This window comes from Electrona antarctica (assembly GCF_951216825.1).
Source record: "Electrona antarctica genome assembly, chromosome: 11".
Lineage (NCBI taxonomy): Eukaryota > Metazoa > Chordata > Actinopteri > Myctophiformes > Myctophidae > Electrona > Electrona antarctica.
The window spans coordinates 26,023,100-26,050,406 of NC_136792.1; the positions used below are offsets into that span (position 1 = coordinate 26,023,100).

Sequence of the window (27,307 nt, forward strand, 5' to 3'; positions counted from 1 at the left end):
AGACAGACAGACAGACAATTGAGTTTCCTACAGCACTTGCTGCAATTATGTTCTGCAGCTGCGGTGCCTATACTACTTAAAGAGTGGATATGTCCATATATGGACATGTTTGACATGCAGATATGGACATCACGACAATGGTGTATAAAAGGAACGGGAAAACCTTTATACAGATCACTTGATACAGATGGTATATAGGTCAGACACACCTATAGTTCCTATGATTTTTACATATTTCAGGAGAGAACTAAGTCTTCAATGCCAGAATGCTAAGCGCACTCTCGAGACAACTGAAAAGCCACCCAGCTTTGATCCCCCTCTTCGTCTTATGTGGCACTGGAGGGGCCATGTTCTTTACGTTTGTTGGTCGGACCCTCATGAAGAACCCTGATATCTGCTGGGACAAGAAGAACCAAGAGCCCTGGAACAAGCTGGCCCCAAATGATCAGTTCAAGTTTTTCACAGTTAACATGGACTACAGCAATCGGAAGAAGAATGGTCCTGACTTCTGAAATCATATCTGCTGCATGGGACAGGGACCAAAGGAACTTGATTGAAAAGAATAAAATAAATCACACCCATGTGAAGTGAGGGGCGCTCTTATCATCGTACATCATACGCAATGTTTGTGTTTACATGAACACTCAAAATTGTCCATTCATTGCCAATGACATTTTAATGTTTGTGTAGGTCAAAGTTTGTGCACACACCAAAAGCTGGACATAGGGAGTGGATAGCGCCCCGCAAATCCGCACATTTTTAGCTGTATATGGAGATCCGCTAGTCCAGAACCGCTGATCCGTCCAGTATGCCCATTTATGGGTAAACCCATATATGCCTGGGCAATTGGACACATACTGATGACATGAACCGTCATTCTGACCATCTTCAAAGTCAGTCTCAGAGGACCCGATGGAGGCTGAGGCGCCAGCATGCATGAATGAAGTCAAATTAACACTGAACGATAGATTATGCCATCAGGGATCTCCATATATGGTCAGAAAAGGACTGACGGATACGGCCACGCCATACATGGGCATTAAAAGGACGAAGGCAGACAAATACAGGGATGTCCATGTATGGGCATAAAACGGACACAGACATATGGTAGCCTGACAATGGAAGCAACGGTATCACATAACTGGGCGGGCCGTGTTCACATGGGCAGACACAAAGACGTAAAGACGAATGGGAGTATCATTTGGAGCAGCTACATGCATCATTGTGTCATTGATATGTTGCTAGCTTCCATTGACAATGAAAGGCAGTATAGACTGTGTCTTTGAGTCTGCCCGTGTGAACGCAACATAACTTTATTCTGAAGTAGGCCGGTGCCCAATGGGGGACGGTCTAGTTTATTAGATAAAAGGATAGTGTTTGGAGTGTTTTTGTCTTTGGAGATGAGAGATAATTGGTGCAGTACCAAGGTTCAAGGTTGTGATTTATTGTTACATCTTGTGTACAGGTACATAAGAGTAAAACTTAATTTTGTTTGGCTTCCTTCAGACAATGCAGCAGCATACTGTAGATAACAACAGTGACAACAGCACAAAAGATAGCATGAAGAGAGTATCTTCATATGTGCATTTTTAAGCCCTCAGCCAGTCAAATCATCGCTATGGGGCGCACACATTGCTCAGCCAGTCAAATCATCGCTAATATAAGGGGTTCACACAGACACACAAATCTGGGCATAGGCGGGGCTAGCGCCCCTCAAACATAGGATGGTGCAGTCCAAGCATAGTAGTTAGTGCAAGAAGAGGACGGAGGTGTGAGGGAAAAGCGGGCTAGCATTTTCCTTTGCCCTGATTCGAAAGAGTTACGATATTGAGGGGGCAGAAAACAGCCCGGTCACGTGGTTTATGTACTAGCGCGAGCCCATAGACTCCAATGCATTCCGTAAACTTCCGGTTCTCCCCATTCCAATAGAAGTCTATGTAGAAGAGCCGCCAGAAGTGAACGGAGTTTGCGTAACTCTGTACTACGGTGTCAGTGATCTTCTCCATATTTAGGCATAAAGCCAGAAACAGAAGAAAATATGATTGTAATTTATTGATATATTAATGATAAGCGCATAGGGCAGTAGAGAGAGAGTGAGAGACAGACAGACAGACAGACAGACAGACAGACAGACAGACAGACAGACAGACAGACAGACAGACAGACAGACAGACAGACAGACAGACAGACAGACAGACAGACAGACAGACAGTGATAGAAACATTACCACTAATATCTAAAATATGTATTCGCACAGTTTACACACACTCCCGTTACCTAGTTAAGGATGAAATGTTATTCTGTTACCTGCTGTTATTCTGTTATCTGCTAACCTGTACAAAGCAAAAGCAGAAAATGAATTGGAATACACAGAGAAGGAGCAACATTCAGAAAATAGCCTATATATTTTCAGAACATTGTAACTGATGGTACATTTCCACTGTTATTGTGAGGTCCACCTCAAATAAAATAAAATAAACTCAAATCAAAATCAATCTGGTTGAACGCACGCACGCACGCACGCACGCACGCACGCAGTCACGCACACACACACACACACACACACACACACACACACACACACACACACACACACACACACACACACACACACACACACACACACACACACCTATAAATAACAAAGGCTATTACTAGCTGTCATGGCAGTTGAGTGGAGAGCTACACGAAGACTGTGTTATAAATATTGATAGGTCTAAGTCTAATTTCACATCTAATCAACACTCAGCTGCCCCGGCCTACTGCACAAATCTCATTATCACTCACCTGGAAAAGTCACACACATGATAATTTCAATATAACTTGATTGGTTCAATACATCTGCCTAATCCCTTGTGCTTTTCTGTCCTTTACCCGCCTCTCCTTGTTCCTCTCCTTGTAGCTCCCCTTCCCAGGTCTTTGTTCCTCACCAACACTTATCAGGAATCACTGGGAACAGGGTGGTATAAATACAATATATAAAGTCACAACACCAACTTTGATGATGGCACTGGCAGTATTGCTTTGTTTTTCATTTACTGTAAAAAATATATTTTTCATTTTCTGAAAAATGAACATTTTGGAGTTATGTGGTTTCTTCATGACAACAGAGATTTTGTTGTCTGATTGAGAGCATAGCTATTTACACGCATATCAATGGTGGGTGCTGGGCCAATAAGGCAATATATGAAAGGAGATCAGGTCTATACTGACCTGATGAAGATCTGTTGAGATTGAAATGTTGTCGCAAAGCTAAAGTGAATCCTTTGCCTGAAACCGGTGTGCGGGTGCTATCTTCTTTCACTCTGATTGGATTACAATTATATTGTCTAATCAGAAAATTCAAAAAATGTCCATTGAACATCTGAAATGTCTGCTTTGTTAGTGTGTTGTCTACAGCAACAAAGAGGATATCCCTTAATCAATACACACTTCACCTTTGCAGTCACTGGAAATCAAATCAGTGGAAGGCTGTTTAAAGATGGAGTGCCACAATTTTTGTATTTTTCCAGTTTGTGTTTACGAGGTGACGGTACTTCATTAGACACCCTGGAGTCGTTTTTATGTGCAATGGTGTATTAACTTTGTATTTAGGGTTTCTTCCTGGAGGCTGAACCCTTGACAGTCAAACGGGCCAATGAAATAAACAGTAATATAGTGACATCACACTATCAGCCCCTCCCCTAACCCCTCCACTTTTATCATACAACTACAGCTGTGGGTGCGGCTTCAGTTCAGGTAGATCACCACCCACCAGGCAAACCAAGCATACTTAATGAACTGGTGGGCGTGCCCACATAAAAACAACATTTTAACAAATACTGTACACTTTTTTGAAAAAATTATACCTCCTTATATAACAATAAGACCTGATGATCATGTTTTAGGGTGGAAAAAAATCACGGCACTCCATCTTTAACATAAATAAAAATTATATATATATATATATATATATATAGTGGTGACTGATACACAACTCAGGAGCGGGAATCAGGATTGCCTATTCACAAAGGCATTTATTGAATATAGTTGCAGAACAGAAATTCTGCAACTATATTAACCCGGAGTTTCTCCGACGAGGTCGGTTTCGCTCAGGGTCTCACAACGCTATGCAGCCAGGGGAACCAAGGCTCCACCAACGGGGTCGGTTTCACACATGGGACCATTTGGCCACGCCGAGCGCCGTCGCAAGGTTTCCCCCAACGTGGTCAGGTTTCACCAGTGACGGACGCACGGACAAGACTGAGCCTTCCTCCGCGAGCGGGTTCGGCACTCAGCTTGTTTGCTGTTGTTGTTTGTGGAGCTACGAGGCGCCCTGAGAGGAGTCGTCGAGATGACCGGCTCTCTTCTTCAAGTGGACTGTGTGACACGCAGCTGTATGTTGCCTTTAACGGACAGACAGACCCAGCACGTCCTGTCTGTGACAGAACTACACCCGTCGCGTGAGCTGACGCACCGCCAGCAATACGATAGTATAGTGCGCTATGATGACTGCCCAGCATAAAGGGAAACATTCGACTGACCCAGCATGTTCTGTTTGTGTCACTGAACCCAGATCCACAATACCGAACTACATCACAGGCGCGTAAGCTGGTGCAAGACCAACAATACATGTATCTACGTACTTTTTGTGGACCCCAGGAAGATTAGCTGTCGCCCCGGCGTCAGCTAATGGGGATCCATTCAATAAACAATACGCCTGTATAGTGTGCTATAATGGCCGTCTGACCTCAAGGGATTTTGTTAGTCTCCCCTACAAACGAGACACAACAGCTACCCAGAGAGGGCGACTCAACGCTCACTCCCTAAACTGCACACTGTAGTGCATTAATAGGCTGCCGACACTCGTAAGTAGTCTCACAGAAACTTTCACAAAATCCCTCTTTACAGACCTGTCCATACCCGGCAGGGCAGAAAAGAGGCGGAGCCATAGCCTGAGCTTAGCTCACCCAGCTCTAACCTGGAACATTTTAGTCTGTTAGGCTGAAGTGGAAATGACTGGCCTTTTGCCTCTAAAAACAGGCCCCCATGCCCCCTCCAGCCTCAGCTGGAAGGATGAGACCATTCATACAGGAGGCGGGGTCCTCATACCAGGGCCCCTGCGGGACACACTCTGGTCATGGCCATCCTCTGTGGGCATATGAGCTCCACATGTAGCCTGAGAAACCCCTCTGTTTCCATCTCCTCTTGTCTCTATATAGATATATTAATATATTCTATATATACCTATATTCTTTATTATATGTGTATTTATATACACCTATATATGTATATACTTATTGTATTGTACACATATTTTACCTGTTTGGACTGTGCTCAACAGGGAGTGGGCCCATAGTAATTGCTTGAACGTGAAGGGTCACAATCTACCCTATGCAGAATCTCACAATGCTGCATCAATGAATCAAGGCAACATGTTACCCTAATACCCCATGACACGGGACTCTCATGTGCTCTCTCCTTGTTAGGACAGATGTCCCTACCAAATCAATGTCCACCGTTTGTTTTGTGTCCCCAGCAGAGTTATGGACCTCTCTTTTTTCTGAAAGAGGTTGCACATAAACTGCTAGGCCGCACTGAGGCGCTCTAGCACAAAACGATCTGACATTAAGCACACTGGAGCCCTCCAAACTTTTGTATATAATTCAAGTCGGCCTACAAGTCCACATGCATAGTGTGTTGTTGTAGATCGCCATTTTCATACTTATAAGCATATAAGTATATATTAACCAGAACCAATTGTGACAGAGTAAGCGATTTGCAGCGCCTGACGCTGTGGGTCATCAGGAGTTTTTGTCTCCTGATCCTTGAGCCACATCGCCCTCTTGTGAACCATGAGGCACAGTGCAGTCTGGCAGCCGTCCCTGACGCGCCTCCTCCTACACTATGACGCTCATGCCATGAGGAAGTTGGAGCACGCTGAAATGTGTTTGTTTACTCTCGTGAGCTTGCCTCACTCTCTGCCGTGTGGTCCGGTTGGACCGCGGCGGCAGCGAACAGCGACAGCAGATGGCCTCAGAGATCCGCCGACTGGGTCAGCTCCTCTGGGTTCTACCCCGCCGACCGCCGCAGCGGTTATATACAGCCGCGATGATTAACCCGGAGTTTCTTCCGACTGGGTCGGTTTCACTCCGGGTCTCACAACGCTATGCAGCCAGGGGGACCAAGGCTCCACCAACGGGGTCGGTTTCACACTTGGGACCCTTTGGCCACGCCGAGCGCCATCACAAGGTTTCCCCCAACGTGGTCAGGTTTCACCAGGGACGGACGCACGGACAAGACTGAGGCTTCCTCCGCGAGCGGGTTCGGCACTCAGCTTGTTTGCTGTTGTTGTTTTTGTGGAGCTACGCGGCGCCCTGAGAGGAGTCGTCGAGACGACCAGCTCTCTTCTTACCTCGGTAAGTGGACTATGTGCCACGCAGTTGTTTATATATTTATATATTGTTTAAGTGTCAAAACTGCTGAGATACACGAAACGTCTGCTCTCGTGGAAATCAAAAAATCGAAGTGGCCATGCCCAGACGGGGCTTAAATAGCCCGCTGATTGGCATCTGGGCAGGGCCACCAGAGAAGATGTGTCTTAAAGAGATATCCACGGACACTGCCCCGTGGGGTCAGTTCCCGTACAAATTGAATAATTTGTAGTGGAGAGCCAGTCTCGAACACGATAGAGAACAGAGAGTACACTCAGGCTACTGAACCAATGTCAATACATGCGCTGAGAGCGGTAAGTATTTCTACTCAGCCTGTACTCGAGTACTTGTACTCCTTCAGTGTGAGCCGTGTACTGGGGTCGTATTTCTACTCCTTTTCCATATCCGTGTACTCTGGTCGCTTTCCTTCCGTTTCCATAAGCCGATAGTCACTTCTGATTTAGCCGGTCTAATGCACACGCCTGTCGGCCAAGGAGCGCGTGCCCGGTACGTTGCCTGTGAGTGAGACACATAGAGATCGCTGTCAATATACGGATTTCATGATATAACATAGAACATAGGTATATGAAATAGTGGTCGTCTCATCTTACCGCCCAACTTGCTTGCCCACAGCCTCTATATGTATATATAGTATATATTATATATACAGTATAGTATAGTATATACAGTATATACTGTACATACATATACAGAGCGGAAGACTTCCTGATCACAACCTTTCTGAGGTGTAGTTACAGACTCTCTGTATCATAATATTTAAATGTGGAAGTGTGGTCTGGCTTGAGAGACTACCTAAATATAAACTCCAATGCGTGCAGTGATCATCAGTGTTAATTTATCCATTTGTAACTCAGTGAGTGAACACATGGATCCATGGTCCATTTGGTTCCATTTAGTTAAAATGACAATGACGACTTAGCATTTACAGGCGACAGATGAGGGGACATTAACTAGAAGACTGGGTAGACACACACTATGTAGGTTGTAGGCTATAGCTGGGTAAAAATAAATAATCATTCACAAATGCACTTTTTTTTTTGTATTCTTTATTTACCCAGGGAAGTAGCTGAGCACAGGTGCTCATTTTCAGCAACGCCCTGCACATAGAAACACACAGACAGACACACACACACGCACACACACACATTAAAACCTGGGAGCTGACCAGTACAACCACAGTCTTATACTGTTGGCCACTAAGCAGCTCCAGGGGGAGCAGTTCTACCCCCTTTTTGAAACTAGCTCCTCGCCACTCGTCCTACACACTTCCACTTGGTTTGAGCATAGATATATAAATAATAGAGACGGCACAGGAATTCCCCTCCCATCCACTTGCATTGCATTGCGTCTCTATTATTTATATATCTATGCTCAAACCGAGTGGAAGTGTGTAGGGCGAGTGGTGAGGAGCTAGTTTCAAAAATGGCTGGGGGTTCAGTGCCTTGCTCAAGGGCACTTCAGCGGTGTTGGGTGAGTGATGACAATCACTTCCCCACCCAGATTTTTCCTGCCCGTCCGGGGAATCGAACCGGCAACCTTTCGGCAACAAGGGCACTCCTCTAACCCTTAGGCCACCGCTGCCCCCAACATATAACCCACTAGCATCTGTAGTGGCCATATGTGGTAGGAATAGGATATGTGATATATACTGTAGCATCAATGCACATACCATAGTCTAGACAAGCATCATAAAACATTGGCTGATTCTACTGGGACGTCTACTGCCGTGATGTAACGTGGTGTACAGCATCTAAGTTGCACTAACCTTTATTAAATTAATGTTGTTTTACTTGTTGGCATGAGCAGCATGTCAGTATGTTAGCACAGCGTATTGACGACAACAGTTTTGCTGAGTGACTTTCAAATTAAAATAGAACATTAGGCTTACATTCTGTGATCATCAGCATTAGGAGCAAGCAGCGGTACTGGCAAGGATACCCAGCCAAAAGGCACACTATACCAACCTCTGTGACAGTACATCTGGCAGTGGCATGCCTCAAGGTGCCTGAGTGTTTCCTCCAGTGACATGGATGGATGATGTGGCCCTTCTTACAGCACAAGCAGGCTATAACAAGCTTGATTATGTTTTTTTGGTGGTGGGCTGTGCTGTCATCGAATGTTTGTCTACTTTAGGGAATACTGACTGTTTAAGTGTTTATTGAAGCAGCTGAACTCATCACATGCTGTCACATCTCTCCACAGATAATGGCCTAGTTTCCTCTGAGAGAAGGCCTTGGCTCGATCCCATGCGGTTCATATCAAAGAAAGTTGCACGCTTCTCTTACTTTGCTTTTATTCTCCTCATCTGTTTCCCTCCTTTCTCTTCAACACCACTCCCTTCCTCCACTCTGCTCCTCTCAATGTTGTCATCATTATCATGCTACTCTAAGCTAACCTAACCAACCCCTTTCCAATACTCTCCTCTCCCTCACTCCCACCCCCTCCTTTCCTCTCCCCCTACCCACAAAATACAGCCAAACAGTGTCAAAGAGCAGTATCATGTGCACTCTGACAAATTACTGTCATCAAGGTGGACTCCTGCTGAGCACGTAGGCTTCAATAGATGGTTAATCACCAAGGATGGTGCAAAGTACAGACCAATCCTTTTCAAATCCCTTTATTAACCCCTCCCATTCAGACCCATCAGTTCTTTTGTGCTTCCTTTAGCCACAATAACAGCAGGAGGATTGGAGAAGATTACGGGGGAAATTAAACATGTGAAACTTAATTACTACTCACAAGAAAGTTAGTTCCTTATTGATGATCAATGCCAAACTATACAGAGATTTAATTGTGACTTATGCTGTAGAGGGCAGCGATTTGGGATCTCGAGTTGGTGTTGGCTAGACCGCACTCTCGCCTCGCATTCTGCAAAAGTAAAGAAGTCATCCTGTTTTGTATCTATCTTCCTATCCCCGTACACTGAAACTGCCACATTTGTGCTTGTGGATCTATGATGTTAAAAGCCCCCCACCAAAAATCTTATCGTGAACCTAGGTGAATCATTATAGATTTGTGAGTTGAGTTAATCGTTACATGCCTACTATTCTCCCATCTCTCCCATAATTAGTTGTAATGACAGCACACACACGCACACACACACACGCACACGCACATGCACACACACACACACACACACACACACACACACACTCCACTTGTGCGGCTTTCTGGTAACCCCAAATACAAAACAATTACCAAAGATGTAATGTCATACCTGTCATCAAAAAGAATGTGGCGTCCAATCAAGCTTGAACCGCATCTGATGGACATTAGCCACAGGAGCTCATGAAGCTTAAGGAGGATGACAAACAAGCCAACCAGAGAACATATAGCGATCCAGATGCAGTGATTTGTATTTGCAACTGTAAAAATGATATTAACCATAGCCTGGAGAAATCCATCTTGATTTGGCACAGTGATTCAGTCTAGTACTGCTCATTCAAAAATGTTTACAGAGCCAATAACAAGGAGTCTAAATTTAATATCTATCCTGGACATCAGCGTGTAGCAGAATGCTATTAGATCGCTTGCCTTAAACCAATCAGAGAGGTGACATCACATGGGTGGCGTCATGCACTCTCAATGCTCAGAAGACATGCACTTTCGACTATATTCATTGATTTTGTTTGCTAGCCTACTGAAACAGTGTGCATGACGTCCGGACTGGTTTTATGAATGCCTGGTATTTGACCTGTACTGTACACAACTGCAAAGCATTGCAGAGGCTTGTGAAGACAGCCGAGTAAATCAGTTAAAGGTTTTAGATTGAAGGACATTTATAATCAGGAAAGCATGCAGGCTTATACAACACCCTAGCCATTCCAACCACGGAATGGCAAGTGACTTTTGTAGCCAGAGCCACTGGCAGTCAGTGTGGAGCTGTGTGGAACTCCATATTTGAGCAAGGATGATATCATATCTGATGATGAAAGATGTGCATAGTGGTTAAGAGACCTTAGTCCAGTCTTAAATTCAATATGGACAACCTGCAACAAAGCAAGTTCTGAGGTAATTTTGTTAGCTATTTCGTCTATCTTAAGATCAATTTAGGTTTATCTAGGCTGAACGCATTATGAACCAAATGAAGAGGAAATCTGATTCTTTGGCAGAATCAGGACCCGTGCATAAGAAAAACAAAATGGATGACAAATATCTGCAGGAACTACAGGCAGAGAAAGATAGTCTGGATTCATCCTTCATGCAAGCAACAAAACTGATTTCGGCAGAAATTGAAAGGATTCAGAAAGGAGAGAAGAAAGACGCAGAGAAAGAAATGTATGTGGACCTGTTCACTACAAAAAACCTCAAGCTGAAAGAGCGGATCCTCATTCCCACCAAGCAATACCCAAGGGTCAACTTTGTTGGTAAGATTCTGGGACCTCAAGGTAATACCATCAAGAGGCTCCAGGAAGACACTGGAGCCAAGATCTCCGTTCTGGGGAAAGGTTCTATGAGAGACAAAAACAAGGAGGAAGAGTACAGGAAGGGAGGTGACGCTAAATACGCTCACCTGTCCATGGAGTTGCATGTGCTAATCGAGGTGATGGCCCCCATTCCAGAAGCCTACATGCGCATGGTGCGTGCCATGGAGGAGGTCAAGCAGTTCCTGACCCCAGAGCCTGGTGAACAGGAACAGTACATGGATCCCCACTACCTGAATGGAGCCCAGGATTGTTCAGGTAGGGTGCGGGGCGGTCACCCCGGCAGAGGCAGAGGACAACACCACCCCAACAACAATCCTGGAGGGCCAAGGGGGCGAGGGATGCCACGCGGTTCTCCTCATGGAGGTGTGCAACACGGTGGTGCTCCAAGGGGAGGACTGGGTAGGGGTGGAGCATCCAGAGGGACACCAGCTGGCCGGGGCGGCATGCCTTCTGCACCTCCCAGAGGGGGCACCGCTCCCCGCTCTAGACCACCTGCACTGGGGTCGGCGAGGATGCTCCCCGCCACTGCCCTCTCCCACCAGCAGCACCAGCATCCTCAACCTTCAACATCACAGTCGAAAGCAGACGCCTATGATGAATATCCTGCATATGAAGAGTCCTATGAGCATGCCTATGAACCATATGAATATTACAGTCAACAACCGGCACCTGCAGATACCGAGTACTATGATTACGGACAAGGAGAGGCTCAGGAGGCAACATATGAACAATATGCTCAAGATGATTGGGAAGAGGGCTCAGGGTCCATCACTGGTACTGGAGGCAAAGCACCTGCTTCTTAGCCTCGCAAGCAGGTAAGTAAGTCGGAGTGGCTTGGGTTGTCAGTATCTGCCAATATTGAGGGTATCTATCCCCTTTTCAGTGTTCTAGACCCCTGGGAGATGGATTGCAGCACCCACTATCAGCTCCCAGTACTTACACTATGTCTTAATTTCCCAAGAAATGCTCTGCATACGCTGAGTTGGTGGTGACCAGGATTGAACCCAGAATCTTGTGGTCCAAAGGCGAGTGCTTACACTCACAAATCTCTAAAGAAATTATTTAGCTATAGAGACCGATGGTAATCTCACAGCTTCTGTTGCTGAAAGTTGGAAACAATTAGATAAACCAATTCAATGTCTTTAGGGTGGTCCTTCATATTGGGACAATGATTGTTTTTCAAAGCAGTGGATATAGGTTTGTTTGCGGACTTTCTCACTGCTGCTGCACTACAAAACCTTATATATTTAGTTACTTTAGTTTATTTATTGATATTTTCAGATCATTGAAAATAGATACATGAATTATTTACTGATAATTCATTTAATGAGATGTTGTGGTGATTTGTTTTCTCACTATGTTGCATTTTAAATGTCTTTAAGAGCACGACGAGGACAGGACAAATACATATTACCAATGATGTTACTGGCAAATGCAGGCCTGAGCTGTTTTGATTAAAGACAAATCTAGCAGACACCAACAGAAGGAGACATTCACCATCTTTTTCAAATGTAGATATGTCTGACCATCTTGTAAAATATCTTTCAAATAATCTTAAACTGCTTTGCACATCCCATATTTACCACTGTGGTGATTTCTTTACTTTATTTAATGGGCCTTTCTCAATGATCATCATTCAAACCAGCCGTGGGAGAAACCAACCAACCACAATCCGTCTCTCCTCTTATCTGCTATGGGTTTTATTCAAATCTTGTATATCTTCAGGGTGGGCTTATAAGCCAAAACAGTAAACAAAATGAAACTAACTGTAAACTACTTTAAATGTACAAAATCACATCAGAAGAAACCAATAGACAAATTAGTAACCTAATCAAAACACAGGAGAAACATAAACCCCACTCCTACCAACCCCTGCTGTAAAATCAATGAACACCATTTCAACACTACACAAAGAGTGACAGGGTAGTTGGCAGTCTGGCTTGAAGCGAGTGGAGAGGAGAGCCTTCAGGACAATCACTCATTTAATCAGCCAAACACACCACCAACAGAGAGAGCCGCCCACAAACTTACATAGGCACAGAGACGATTAATAACACATACATAAGTGGAATTGATGTACGTATTCAACAATGCCTTCTGCACATTCAATACATCGTGTGATTCTCAATTATCCTATCCCATAATTCCGCACATTCACTATTGCTGCTAAGATAATTTACCATACCTGCTAAAAGAGAGTTTATCATATAGCTGTTGTTCTTACCTAGACTTTTAAAGTATATTTTTTTGATAATTCTTTATTTATATTTTTATTTATCAATTTTTTTATTATCATTACCTTGACACAAACTGTCGGCCAGAGCTCCTCAGCAGACATCCCTTCTTGGGAGCAGACATGATGGGTGGGCTGGCACAATATCCACCTCAGGGGAAGCAAACCCCTCTCTACCTAGGCCTACTTCTCAACCAAGAAATACTGCTCTTGTTCTTTTTATTTTTCCAAATGGCAATTGCACATTAAGGCAATTTTGCCCACAGACATGAAATATTTTACTTATCCTGATTAAAGTGTAGTCGAGCCTCCATTATGTTTACAACCCAGTCTAGGGGTAATCATGGTGCAACATACTGCAATAAGTGGGACTCTCAAAAACCACCAGCAACATCCTTTTTTTAACGGTTTATTCAAACCACGTATCTCCATGGTTGGCTAACAGTTACAACGATCGTCAAAAGGAAATCAAAACGCAGGAGTAAACAAGGCCAACTTAAACCCCCGCGCTACCAACCCATGCTGTTAAAATCAATGAGCACACTATCAGCGTAGCTGGCAGCCTGGTTGGGAGTGAGTAGAGAGAGGAAAGCCTGCAGGAGATGAGGAAATACAAGCCTTTTAAACTCCCCGCTGTAAGTTTAGACTCCCTGGAATAACGTGCACAGTCAATCAATCAATTCGAACCTATACAAGGTACAGAATATTATAGACACGTACGATAACATAGATACATGGAATTGACCATGTACTGTATATTTATGCCTTCTGCATATTCTGTAAATCGTGATTCTAAATGATCCCTTATTCTGCACTTCCACCGCTACTAAATATATTTTACTGTACCGCCTTAATTTTTTTATTCACTTTTATATTCACCATGTCCTTGACACGGGCTGTCAACCAGAGCTCCTGAGCGCCTGTGTAATGGGAGAATCTGTGGGAGCAGACATGTTGGGCAGCAAAGACACCAGGGCTCAGGGCTGGCACATTGAGGCAAGGTCCCCCATCAGCTGTCCCTGCCTCCCCAGTGTTAAATCAAGTTGGAAACAAACCCCTCTTCAACCAAGACATATCCTAGCTCCTTGTTATTTTTTTGTCAATGGTTCTTGGACAGGTTAAATAAACAATTGCCCATCAGCAATATGGAATATTGAACATACTCGCCAAAAACCCTTTAGATAAGCCCCTAATCTAGGTTACAAACCCAGTATAGGAGTCCATGGTGTGACATGACAAGTGGTGCTCGGACATACAGTACCACCAGCAACACATTTTTAAGTGTTTTATTCAAATGTTTTATCTTCAGGGTCGGCCAAAACAATACACGAAAGGAAATTAAACATGAACCGTAAACGTACCTCATCAAATCAGAATAAACCAAAAGATAAATCACTAACCTAACACCAAATTATAAATCAAGGTTAACATAACCCCACCCCTACCAACCCATTTTGTTAAAATCTGTGAATACGCTATCAAACATTACACAAAGAGTGACAGGGTAGCTGGCAGTCTGGCGGGGAGTGAGTGAGTGGAGAGAGGAAGCCTGCAGGTGATGGGGACATACCCATAGATAAATAAATCTAGATGCCTCATTGGCCACTGTTCATTGGCGGAAGTGCGGAAGGCACACTGCCACTCAAAGTGACTACAGTCTACTAGCCCGTCTACGCAGCATGTCTTTTCCGGGACTTATAAATTCAATTCAAAGGAGCTTTATTGGCATGAGAAAACAAATGTTTACATTGCCTTTGATTGGCCTACCGAATGTCCTTCTTCTGTGATGCACGCCAAACTTCCACGTGCGTATATAGAAACTTGCCTTCCCTTAGGAGGCGTCTACATTTCTATGTATATGGAAATACCGGCCTTTTACACCCCCCCCCCCCCCCCCCCCCTGGAATAACATGCAAAATCAATCATTCGCAAAACGATTAATTGGCTGAGCAAAGTACATATAAAAGTGATAAAGGTGATTGGCCGGAATGACATTTGCGATGATTTGATTGGCTGAGCACGGAATGTGATGTATTATGATGTGTGATGATAAGAGCGCCGTGTGACGTGAGGGGTGAATTGAGGACACATACTGTACCACAAGTGATTATCCTTGAGGATTAGCCTTGGGGACTTGAGGATAAAAGGTGAGGACAGAAAAGTGAAGACGTAAATTGTGGGTGTGAATTACGGGTGTGATTTTTTTATTTGTATTTATTTTTTATCGTGGACTGCATGTCAGCCAATGCTCCTCGGTAAACATCCCTCTGCATGATGGGGGGATCTGTGGGAGTGGACATACTGTAGCAGCATAGGTACCTGCAGTACCAGGGCTGTGGGAGTGGACATACTGTAGCACTGCAGCATAGGTACCTGCAGTACCAGGGCTGTGGGAGTGGACATACTGTAGCAGCATAGGTATACCTGCAGTACCAGGGCTGTGGGAGTGGACATACTGTAGCAGCATAGGTACCTGCAGTACCAGGGCTGTGGGAGTGGACATTGTAGCAGCATAGGTACCTGCAGTACCAGGGCTGTGGGAGTGGACATTGTAGCAGCATAGGTACCTGCAGTACCAGGGCTGTGGGAGTGGACATACTGTAGCAGCATAGGTACCTGCAGTACCAGGGCTGTGGGAGTGGACATACTGTAGCAGCATAGGTATACCTGCAGTACCAGGGCTGTGGGAGTGGACATACTGTAGCAGCATAGGTACCTGCAGTACCAGGGCTGAGGGAGTGGACATACTGTAGCAGCATAGGTACCTGCAGTACCAGGGCTGTGGGAGTGGACATACTGTAGCAGCATAGGTATACCTGCAGTACCAGGGCTGTGGGAGTGGACATACTGTAGCAGCATAGGTATACCTGCAGTACCAGGGCTGTGGGAGTGGACATACTGTAGCAGCATAGGTATACCTGCAGTACCAGGGCTGTGGGAGTGGACATTGTAGCAGCATAGGTACCTGCAGTACCAGGGCTGTGGGAGTGGACATACTGTAGCAGCATAGGTATACCTGCAGTACCAGGGCTGTGGGAGTGGACATTGTAGCAGCATAGGTACCTGCAGTACCAGGGCTGTGGGAGTGGACATACTGTAGCAGCATAGGTACCTGCAGTACCAGGGCTGTGGGAGTGGACATACTGTAGCAGCATAGGTACCTGCAGTACCAGGGCTGTGGGAGTGGACATTGTAGCAGCATAGGTACCTGCAGTACCAGGGCTGTGGGAGTGGACATTGTAGCAGCATAGGTACTAGGGCTGTGGGAGTGGACATTGTAGCAGCATAGGTATACCTGCAGTACCAGGGCTGTGGGAGTGGACATTGTAGCAGCATAGGTACCAGTACCAGGGCTGTGGGAGTGGACATTGTAGCAGCATAGGTACCAGTACCAGGGCTGTGGGAGTGGACATTGTAGCAGCATAGGTACTAGGGCTGTGGGAGTGGACATTGTAGCAGCATAGGTACCTGCAGTACCAGGGCTGTGGGAGTGGACATACTGTAGCAGTATAGGTACTAGGGCTGTGGGAGTGGACATTGTAGCAGCATAGGTACTAGGGCTGTGGGAGTGGACATTGTAGCAGCATAGGTACTAGGGCAGTGGGAGGTACCATGGGGCTGACACACATTATGCAGATCACTGGCATCCTTTAAAACATGCCTGAAAATCCACCGTTCAGCAGAGAGGAAATTATCCCTTAAGACAGGACAGGGGTTCTCAACATCTTTGGCTGTGGACCCTCGGAAATGATTTGGCCATGTCTCGCGACCCCTGCCCCGCCCCCTCCCCACCACCAATACAATAACCTTAATAATAGAGGAAATACATCATAAATAAATACTGAAACCAGATATAATCATTAAGGAAGGTTTATGCGTGCACTATGTGTACTATGTAAACTCTCAATTTCCATTTTCCAGCCATTCATTTGCAACAAAAGAACATATACAAATAGTTTCGGGACCCCCTGAGGGGTCGCGACCCCCAGTTTGAGAACCCCTGCCTTAAGTCAGGTGACCCCCCCCCCCCCCCCCCCCCCCCCCCGCCCCTAGCTTCATTACAACCCCCCTTCGTTTTTCTTCCACCTGTACAGTGTTTTATTTTATTTTTTGTTATGAAATTTGTTATTTTTCATGTCATGCTGCATAGAAACAAGGACTTTTTTCCAGGGGAGCTGGGGGTAGCCTACGGACATTCCCCAGCCCAGGACTCCAGGGGCCCGGCTGTCAGATATACATTTTTGGCTATGGTCTATGGACTTTAATGTTTGTTTAAGGCAGTAAATGACAACATTAGACGTCATGCCTATGATCTTCCCAGCCATATTCGCTAGCCTACTTATTTGAGATTTGTACTTCACAGTTAGATTTCCAAACCAGCTGGACGTACCATATCTTAAGTATAGCTTTGAAGCAGGGTCTTGCTTCTTAAACCTGTGTCTGACTGGCTGCTCCCACTGGATTTCTTACCAATATACCACCCACTCCCACAATGGTTTCAACTTATCCCGTCTGCAGTTTATTTTTGACCACCTGCTTCTGCCCAGAGCAATATACTTATGTACTTGAATGGGAAGACTGCATCTCAGAGAGAGAGAGAGAGAGAGAGAGAGAGATCCACAATATCCCAGTAACATCATGTACACTGTAAACTACATCAAGTATTAGATGTAATATCTTTTGTTCTTGCTTGCTTAATATGTCACTCTGGATTAAGAGCATCTTGTAATTCATGTAACATATTGCGTATATACTTTACTATACAGTGCTAATCAGGATGCTATTTTTCCACAATAGTATCTTTAATTTCTGACATACTAATCTCATGCACAATGCAATATGCACAATAAGCCATAGAAACACTGATGATTGATTAAGAGAAAGAAGACCAGGCAATTAACAAACAAATGATCACTTTAAATAGCTGGTTGGAGACATTTTTGTTACGCTGATTGACTGAAGGGGTTGTCTGTCAACGCTTTACTCCCACAACCAACCATGCATTAGCAGGGTCCAGACTCCACACAAATGAATGGAAATGAGGATTGGGAGATCTCAGAGGTGCTTTGACGAATGACTGTGAGCTTCAGTTGTATTTCCCTACCATATTGCAGAATTTCGTGGAAAACGACAGCACAGAACTGCCAAAATGAGAGAGAGCGAGTGCATTTTCCGGCAACGTCATGAGCCGCGGAACACCCGCGGCAGTCGGTAGTGTTTCATGCGGCAGGACACTCTAACCCAAACCCTTACCTTAACCCTATCCGCAAGCACGGAGCAACGCATGTCGGACCAACGCACTGCCGCGGGGGGTGCCTGTGTCAGTTCTGTGTCAGGCATGCCCAAATATGGAGTGCTGTGATGTCAGAACAGTCCAGCTCCATATATGGAGCCTGGGCAGGGGCCCTGTCCAGAGCCCGGGCAGAGCCCTTTTGTGGCGGTTCAGGTTCTGTGTCGAATTTGAAGTCGGTGGGGCGAACGGTTCTCGGGTTACGTGCATTGCAGACGTACAGACGTACGTACGTACAGACAGACAGACAGAGATGTGGTGCATTTATAGATAGATGTAATAAATAAAAATTGTGTGAAGTGAGGGGTGCTCTTATCATCATACAGTGCGTTCACAGTATGAAAAATGCTTACTGTCCCAAAAATATCAAAAGTTACAATAGGCGGCAGGGCGTTTTAGTCCCAGGCACCTCAGCTGTGGAACCTTCTCCCGGCTTCGGTCCATGGGGCTGACACGCTCTACATATTTAGGACTAGATTAAAAACCTTTCTTTACGACAAAGCCTAGCTAGACTTGTTTTTCAGTACTTGGTCACCCAACAAAGGTAAAAGGGTGAGAACCGAGTAAGGGGGCTTCCTTTCACAAGACTCTAGAGGTTAAACAGATGACCTTCTTAGCCTAGCTATCAACCAGTTGTTTCTGCTTCTCAGTGTGATTTGGGAACATGGCCGTCCACATAAAAGTTCCTGGTGACCTTAGGGAGGGTTAGCTCCATTCCTTCCAGCTCTGGGGTAATAATTATCTGACATCCCAGCCTGGAGTTCTCCTGAAGCATCGGTGCCATATCCAACATGTCATCTTCCCCTTCTTCGGGTTCCGGCAATTTGCCAAAATGTTCTCTGCTCACATAGACATGACATGTAGAGCAGGCAAGTGATGCCTCACAGGCTCCTTCTAATTCAATGCCATGTCTGTGTGCCAGGTGGAGCACGTTCTCTCCTACTTTGGCGTTCACTGGGATCCTCTTCCCAGACCGATCAATATACACCACATTAACCACATTTTTTAGAGTGTCTGTATTGCGCTCACTGCGGTTTAGACCTATGGATATGTGCAAATGCCGGATCACAGTTTGAAAATGACCTAAGGACAATGTCCTCGATAAACTAGCCGCACTATTCATACAACTGAACAATCTGTTTTTCACAAAAGTTTAACTGGGATTAGGACGTGGCACCTTGATGTTAGATCAGAGCCTAACCTGGAGGTCATTCATGGTCAGTGGAGAGCATATCATACTGTATGTGCCTTGTGAACGCATCTCTCCTTCTGGCATTGTTTGCTCTTGTCAGCATGATGAGGTCATGATGAGGTCAGAATGGGATCAATTTACCATGAGGTAACGGTATTTAAGCCATGCCCAAATATGGGATTGTGGGTCAGATGTACTCTAATCGGGGGACAAACTGGCCTTAGTAATACAATTGACAACAGCAGGTAACGTGATATTAACTAACCGGGAGACTATGTGAACGCCTATTTAACAGCTGCCTCCGATTTAAAAAAAAATCACACCCGTGTGAAGAGAGGGGCGCTCTTATCATTATACAGTACATCATCATACATCATCTCATGAACTATGTGATTGATTGGTTAAATTTACGTCATATTTGGCGGACATTTGACCTAATTTCTCCTTCCATTGTCAATGGCAAATATTGAGACGTGTGGGGATAAGATTTACGTCATATTTGGCGGACATTTGACCTAATTTCTCCTTTCATTGTCAAAGGCAAATATGAGACGTGTGGGGACAAGATTTACGTCATATTTGGCGGACATTTGACCTAATTTCTCCTTTCATTGTCAATGGCAAATATTGAGACGTGTGGGGACAAAAGCTGAATTGTAGATGGGCTAGCGCCCCTCAAAAATGAATGCCTTCACTCTGCAGTGACATTACTGAGAAGAGGAGGAAATTACATCACATGTGCACTCTCAACTCCAATAAAAACAGCAAAACAAAAGGAGCACAGGCCAGGCTCATTGACCCTGAGTTATCAATGAAAATGGAAGGCAGTCCGCAAATTGTTCTTGAGCTCCCAGGTTACTTTATTTAACAGCCTTAAATATATAATAATACAGCCTTAAAATTGTTGTACATATCTTTTGTGCAGCACCTGTAGGATTTTTTTTGAGATGTGCATGCTTCTCTTTGGACTCTATTAATAACTAATCAACCCAGTCTCAACTCAGTCACATGGATGCTGTCATGGATCTGCAAGCTTCCGATGAGGACCTCTTTCTTGCAACCCTAAGAGCAAGATCACAAATCTGCCCTTAGCAGCAGTCACCAGCAGCAGGGGATGTATAGCTTGTGAAACTTGTCAATGTTTCTGTTCAGTCGACATTATCCAGTTGACACCATCCCTGTTTGTTGATATCAGGTTGCTATGCTTACTTATTACAGGCCTATTTCCAACTTGGGAGGCCAGTCTCGAACCTTGTGGAACTCCATATTTAGGCAAGGCTGACATCATGATGACATGAGATTTGTGAGAGGATTATAAAATAACCCAGATATAAATCATTTCTTGTGTAGCTAGTTCCATGCTGTTAAACATAATCTGGACAATCCAGGTATGTCTTCATGCAAATTCATGTTCTTACATTCGGATATCTGTCTCATACTAGACCATAAGAGTGTCTGAATCCCATTATCAGCTATTGTGAGAGGGCTACATCAACAAACCATTCCATCATGCTTAAATGTGTGGCAGGTTCAACTGTCACAGCTGTGGCATTCACCATGGGGGTCTATGTGGCTCAAAACTATGACCCTTATGTCCCTAACATAACCAAGACAATAGAGGACATCAAGAAACATATCATCAAGGACAAGAAACCGCCAGAATGAGCAAAGATGGACCACCGTATAAAAAGGAATAAAGCTACAGAGAAACTATTTTGTGAGATTAGACAAACAGACTTTCAGCACGGATCATCTCCTACACAGCCATGCAGAGTAAAAATCCTGGGGACCTACTTCGATCGTCATTGCCCTGCCCAAGCACCTGCCGTCGTATATGCATCCTGCCGGGGGGCTGCCGGGGGGAGGGCCAGCAGCTGCCGGAGTAGGTGGATGGATTTTGACAGCTCCGTTCCGCTGCAATGTCGGTCTGTTCGGCACTGCCGGTGACAGCCGCGGCGCTGCCGGGGAGAGGGGCGGCATCTGCCGGGGGATACTGTCACTCCATCTCGTGGCCGCCGCTCCACGCCGCAACTTCCGGTTAACAGCCGCGGCACGGGAGAATGTGAGCAAGTGGGAGAGGTTGAATTACAGTATGATGGTGAACACTGCTACGAGGGGGTCAGCGCAGCTCTTGATGACACAGGGAAATGCTGCCGGATCATTCATCAGTGCTGCATTATGATTGTGATCTCTCTTAACTCCTTCCACACACCTCGTGTGTCACCCTGTTGCAACATAACGCTGTTTTGTCTATCCCCTTTTCATGGAGACACACAAATCAGGAAATGTGTTTCTTTATTACCTTCTTTTTTTGACAGCAGTCATGTTGGCATGAAAATGGGCTGATTGGTGTTACCAATGATACTGATTAACATTCTGGTCAGTCAGGGTGCAGCCTGCTTGTGCATGTTGGTTCACTGGACAAATACTCTACACTAAATGGAACAGAGCTTTAATTCCTATAACTGGTAACACCTGTGAAGGAAGTAAGGAAGCAGCCCCAACAAATACATGAAAATAAAATAAATGCAGACAGCCAATTGGAATGCAATCGGAAACATTTGGCTGATCCGTCTTGATCACAAGATGCTGATTTGTGTGTATTTGACAAAAAGTTGCAAAAAGTGTGTTTTGAAGAAAATGCGAAATGGAGAACAAATCTTGTCAGGTGGAAATGGGCGTGGCATACAATATATCGGAATCCAGGGGAACAAAGTTTTGACTGTATGACTTAGCATCAAGAGTTCTAGGGCAAAATGTGAAGGGCCCTCCCTGCCTGTTGTAGTGCCACCATGAGGTCGTTTCCATGTGGATCCGTCCAGCAGTGATGGAGATCTGATCGCAGACACACGGACAGACACGGACGGGCAGGGGTGAAGACATAAATATCCAGTTTTCGGCTCCCCGGCCTGGCAGAGACAATAATGAAACACGATTTTGTCTAATAGCGTCATGGCTTCTTGTGGATCTCTGACTTCATGTTGCCAGTTATCTATGATGTATCTGTATTGTTGCGTTCACACGGGCATGATGGAACGATGCAGTCTACCATTCATTGTCCATGGAAGCCAGCGACGTGAAGCTGCGAAGCAGCTATGATGCGTGAAGCTGTGAAGCAGCTATGATGCGTGAAGCTGCGAAGCAGCTATGATGCGTGAAGCTGCGAAGCAGCTATGATGCGTGAAGCTGGCGCAAATTATTCTGTGATGAGTTTTTGCATCGCTTCATCTGCCTGTCTGAACGCACCATATGACTCCATATTTGGGGGCAATTAAGGTTTCAGCTCAGTTTGACCGATGTTCACTTTCTCTTATATAGACATATTATTATAGTGACATGGTGTTGTGGGTGTTTAAAGTAAAAACATAAAATAAAAATCACACTTGTCTGAAGTGAGGGGCACAGCGAGGGTTTGTCTCACTACATTTGTGCTGCACTCTACTATGATGAAGTAGGGCATAGGATTTAAATAAAAACATAAAAAGCTGAAAATAAGTTCAGAATCAACAACATCATCATATACATAGGTTATCCTTGCTCAAATTTGCTCAAACCGAACCCCATTGACTTGGTGTTCTACGTCAGAAAAATGGCAGTGTACAGTACACCTTACATTTGGCTTTGATCAGACAGTTTTCACAATTAGCTCCAGACAGACAGACAGGCAGGCAGACAGGCAGACCTGGGGTATTGATGATAATGTACAATCCATTTTATCTCCCTAGAGAGTTCATTGCAATTATTCTCATAATTGAGCCCACATAGACATACATAATTAAATTAATCTCTTATAGTGACCAGGAAAGCAGACATGCTGATGTTGCTTTCATTGTTGCCAACTTTAATACTTTAAAACTAGAAAATTACTATAGAGATACTGTGCAATAATTTGTGGGATTTTTGGACAGAATCTGGAGGAGTAATATCAAAGAATAGTAATATCAAAAAGTTTTACAAAAGTCGGCCTCCTGGTGGCGCTATGAAAGGCAGATGTGAAAAATGTAGGTCAAAGGTTTGTCCTTGGCCTCTAGGGAGTGTGCATGCAACGATTCACGCATGCCGGTGCAGTTATAGGTAAAAAAGGTGAAAAGCTGCCTCATGGTGGAGCGATAACAGGACGTTCTGGAAAATGTGGGGCCGCATGCATGTGCAGTGTGTGCGTGCGTGTGTGAGTATATCTATAGCGTATATGTCTGCAGTAATGATTTACCTGTAGAGTGCTGCAGGGAAAGTGTGAGTGTGTGTTTAAGCATGCTTTGTGCGTGCGTGCGTGCGTGCCATTTCAAGCATACATTTCGAGCATAAAGTGTTGCCCTTAGTGGCTCACTGTGAACAATGCAGGTCAACTGGATTTGTCTGGATGTGACATTGTGTGACATTTAACCTTTTATTTAATCAGATAAATCACTTATTTTTCTTGCTAACATGAATTGACCATCCACACTAAACACAGAATTACAATTAGGACTTACACTGTATTGAGGCATCTTATCCAAGGCGACTTAGAAATACCAAATCAGCAGAAAGGCATTGCTCTTATATTGAGTTTCAGTGCAGCTGTGTGCAATGGCATTGGGCCTTTGTTTTGGTTCTGCAGCATTTGTCTGTTTCTCTATAAATGGTTTCGTCTCACACACCTCTTTTTCTTCATGAATCATGGGGAGTCAGAGAAATCAGTGTGGAATATTGTGCATTGAAAACTCCTACCGTTACTGTAACCTGTTAAGACCCAAGTTCCTAGGTAAAATGTTGACTTCACAGTTGCGTTGATTTACTGTGATGTATGCTGTATTGTGTGGTATGTGAATGCAATGTAATAACATTTTTGTCAATTACTCACCTTGTGAAGTCTTGCATGTGTGGATTTGTTCTTTCTTTCCTTCTTTTTTTCCCCCTTCTAATCCAACATTCCAATATTTGGAATAATTAGGAGGCCTAGTTAGAACAACAAACAAACTCCAAAACAACTCTCCTCAGTGCAGTCTTCCATCAATGTGGGGGCTGGGGACACAGGGACAGTAAGGAGGCTGGGGACACAGGGACAGTGTGGGGGCTGGGGACACAGGGACAGTGAGGAGGCTGGGGACACAGGGACAGTGAGGAGGCTGCGGACACAGGGACAGTGAGGGGGCTGGGGACACAGGGACAGTGAGGAGGCTGGGGACACAGGGACAGTGAGGGGGCTGGGGACACAGGGACAGTGAGGGGGCTGGGGACACAGGGACAGTGTGGGGGCTGGGGACACAGGGACAGTGTGGGGGCTGGGGACACAGGGACAGTGTGGGGGCTGGGGACACAGGGACAGTGAGGGGGCTGGGGACACATGGACAGTGAGGAGGCTGGGGACACAGGGACAGTGAGGAAGCTGCGGACACAGGGACAGTGTGGGGGCTGGGGACACAGGGACAGTGAGGGGGCTGGGGACACAGGGACAGTGAGGAGGCTGGGGACACAGGGACAGTGAGGAGGCTGCGGACACAGGGACAGTGTGGGGGCTGGGGACACAGGGACAGTGAGGGGGCTGGGGACACAGGGACAGTGAGGAGGCTGGGGACACAGGGACAGTGTGGAGGCTGGGGACACAGGGACAGTGAGTTTAATCTGGCATTTATTTGTATTGATGTCTTTACGGAGTTAAGGACTTCACATCAAAGTACAGTGGAAGGCAAAAGTCAGCTTTGGATCAGGCCTCATACGGTATACTGTATGTACACTTCTTTTGATGTCGTACCAAATTAGATGAGCTTACAGTGATTAACGTCAGCCCACCGTCCCCAGTTCTCACATCTTGGTTGCATGTAATGTAATCTTAGACACGCCTTTGAAGCTACATATTATCTAGTACTAGTCTACACACAGTATATGCAAATCTACATTAGTGCTGTTTTATGTTACAAGCAAATCACATCTTCCTGGTGGCTGTTTCATAATTTTGATAATGCAAACATGCATAAAGTTCGAACAGAATAATAATACTTCACAGAAGTCTCATTACTCTATCATGGACAAGTCAAGTGTGTGTGTGTGTGTGTGTGTGTGTGTGTGTGTGTGTGTGTGTGTGTGTGTGTGTGTGTGTGTGTGTGTGTGTGTGTGTGTGTGTGTGTGTGTGTGTGCGTGCGTGCGTGCTTATATGTGTGTGTGTGTGTGTGTGTGTGTGTGTGTGTGTGTGTGTGTGTGTGTGTGTGTGTGTGTGTGTGTGTGTGTGTGTGTGTGTGTGTGTGTGTGTGTGTGTGTGTGTGTGTGTGTGCGTGCGTGCGTGCGTGCGTGCGTGCGTGTCTACAAACATCTGCTATTTTTGTATATACCTGCAATAAGAGACAAGGTAAGACACAATTTGAATAAAATAATACATTTTGTGAGCTGGGAGCTTGTAGATCGGAACTCCATATTTGGGGCAAGTCCGAGGCCATATTTGGTCTGACGTCATATTTGATGATACAAGATATAAAGCAGATGGAGAAATTCCATCCGGCGGATTTCTTGTTCCAGAGGGCACTGAAAACGTCAATATAAAAATCAATAGGATTACAGCTATGGTATAACAATAACAATGGTTCCTTTCCTTGTTCTCTTGATTATTATGTCCTACATTGTTTGGATAAAATGGATTTGCCACCAACATCGACTAAATAGTGCCATGTCTTTAAAGTGTTTAATGGGTAATTTGTCAAATAGAGACAAGTTTCATTCATCCATTCCAAACAACCTTGATGTTAGAGCACTTATTGTAACTGCACATCCAGATGATGAATGCATGTTCTTCGCACCGACCATTTTAAGACTCATCGAGCTCAAGGCCCATGTTCATTTGTTGTGTTTATCTCGAGGGAATTTCTACAATCAAGGAGCTCAGCGTGTAAAGGAACTCATGAAAAGCTGTGCAGTGTTGGGAATACCAGCCTCCAGAGTCACCATAACGGACCATAACAAACTTCCTGATGACCCTAATGCAGAATGGAGCGACTCTGTGGTCTCCTCTGTAATCATCAAGCACATCAAAGCTCACTCATTCAACATGGTACTGACCTTTGATGGACGAGGAGTGAGTGGTCATGCCAATCACATAGCTATCCACAAATCGGTCAGTCACCTTGCTTCTTCTGGCCAAGTGTGTGATGACTGCTGTCTGCTCTCTTTGGTCACTGTTAGCATCCTCAGGACATATCTCTCCTATCTAGAGCTCCCCCTCAGCTGGCTCTTGCCCTCGTGTCTCCGCTGTGTCGTAGGCGTAAAGGGCTACAGACAGGCCAGGGAGGCCATGCTTTGTCATCGCACTCAACTTTTGTGGTTTCGTCATCTATATGTCTTTTTTTCACGTTACATGCTTGTCAATACATTCCAGATGATCCCACAAGGACCAAATAACCTAATAAATTTAGAGTCAGTTTGAAGTACACATTTTGTTGCACCATGTACCAAAAGCAAGGGCAGTGCAGTGCAAAAGATGATTGGAAATACTGGAAATTAAAATGATGTGAAAACAAAACAGTACTATGTTACATTTTGGCATTATCATAAACAATAGATCTTTCTGCGAATTCCCACCAGGGTTCGCCACAGTGAATCATCTGTTTCCATTTGCTTATGTTCTCTGTATCCACCCCAGCCACTCCATCCACTTGCATGTCCATCCACCGCATCCATAGACCTCCTCTTTGTACTATTAATTTTATTTCATAGCCCTCTGGTTTATAGACACAGCAAGCATTTATTCTGTGGTTTTACATTAAC

General features: G+C 44.9%; 4 protein-coding genes across 4 annotated transcripts; 3 read left to right on the top strand and 1 right to left on the bottom strand.

Annotated features, from left to right (window-relative positions):
• Positions 1–266: 266 nt before the first annotated feature.
• Positions 267–512, top strand: LOC306932295 (cytochrome c oxidase subunit NDUFA4-like; the record flags this gene model as incomplete). Its single annotated transcript, XM_079514043.1, has 1 exon — positions 267–512. The coding sequence occupies one exon, from the start codon at positions 267–269 to the stop codon at positions 510–512; it is 246 nt and encodes an 81-aa protein (XP_079370169.1).
• Positions 513–10,554: 10,042 nt separating this feature from the next.
• On the top strand, positions 10,555–11,664 carry LOC306932074 (KH domain-containing, RNA-binding, signal transduction-associated protein 1-like; the record flags this gene model as incomplete). The annotated part of the gene is made up of 1 exon (XM_079513779.1): positions 10,555–11,664. Exon 1 carries the CDS (start codon positions 10,576–10,578, stop codon positions 11,662–11,664), a length of 1,089 nt encoding a protein of 362 aa, XP_079369905.1. The 5' UTR covers positions 10,555–10,575.
• A 7,366-nt stretch (positions 11,665–19,030) lies between these two features.
• On the bottom strand, positions 19,031–24,433 carry LOC306932076 (ferredoxin-2, mitochondrial-like; the record flags this gene model as incomplete). The annotated part of the gene is made up of 3 exons (XM_079513781.1): positions 19,031–19,425; positions 21,371–21,534; positions 24,417–24,433. 3 exons carry the CDS (start codon positions 24,431–24,433, stop codon positions 19,031–19,033), a joined length of 576 nt encoding a protein of 191 aa, XP_079369907.1.
• Positions 24,434–26,231: 1,798 nt separating this feature from the next.
• LOC306932077 (N-acetylglucosaminyl-phosphatidylinositol de-N-acetylase-like) lies at positions 26,232–26,966 on the top strand (the record flags this gene model as incomplete). The annotated part of the gene is made up of 1 exon (XM_079513782.1): positions 26,232–26,966. The coding sequence occupies one exon, from the start codon at positions 26,232–26,234 to the stop codon at positions 26,964–26,966; it is 735 nt and encodes a 244-aa protein (XP_079369908.1).
• Between the last annotated feature and the right edge of the window lie 341 nt (positions 26,967–27,307).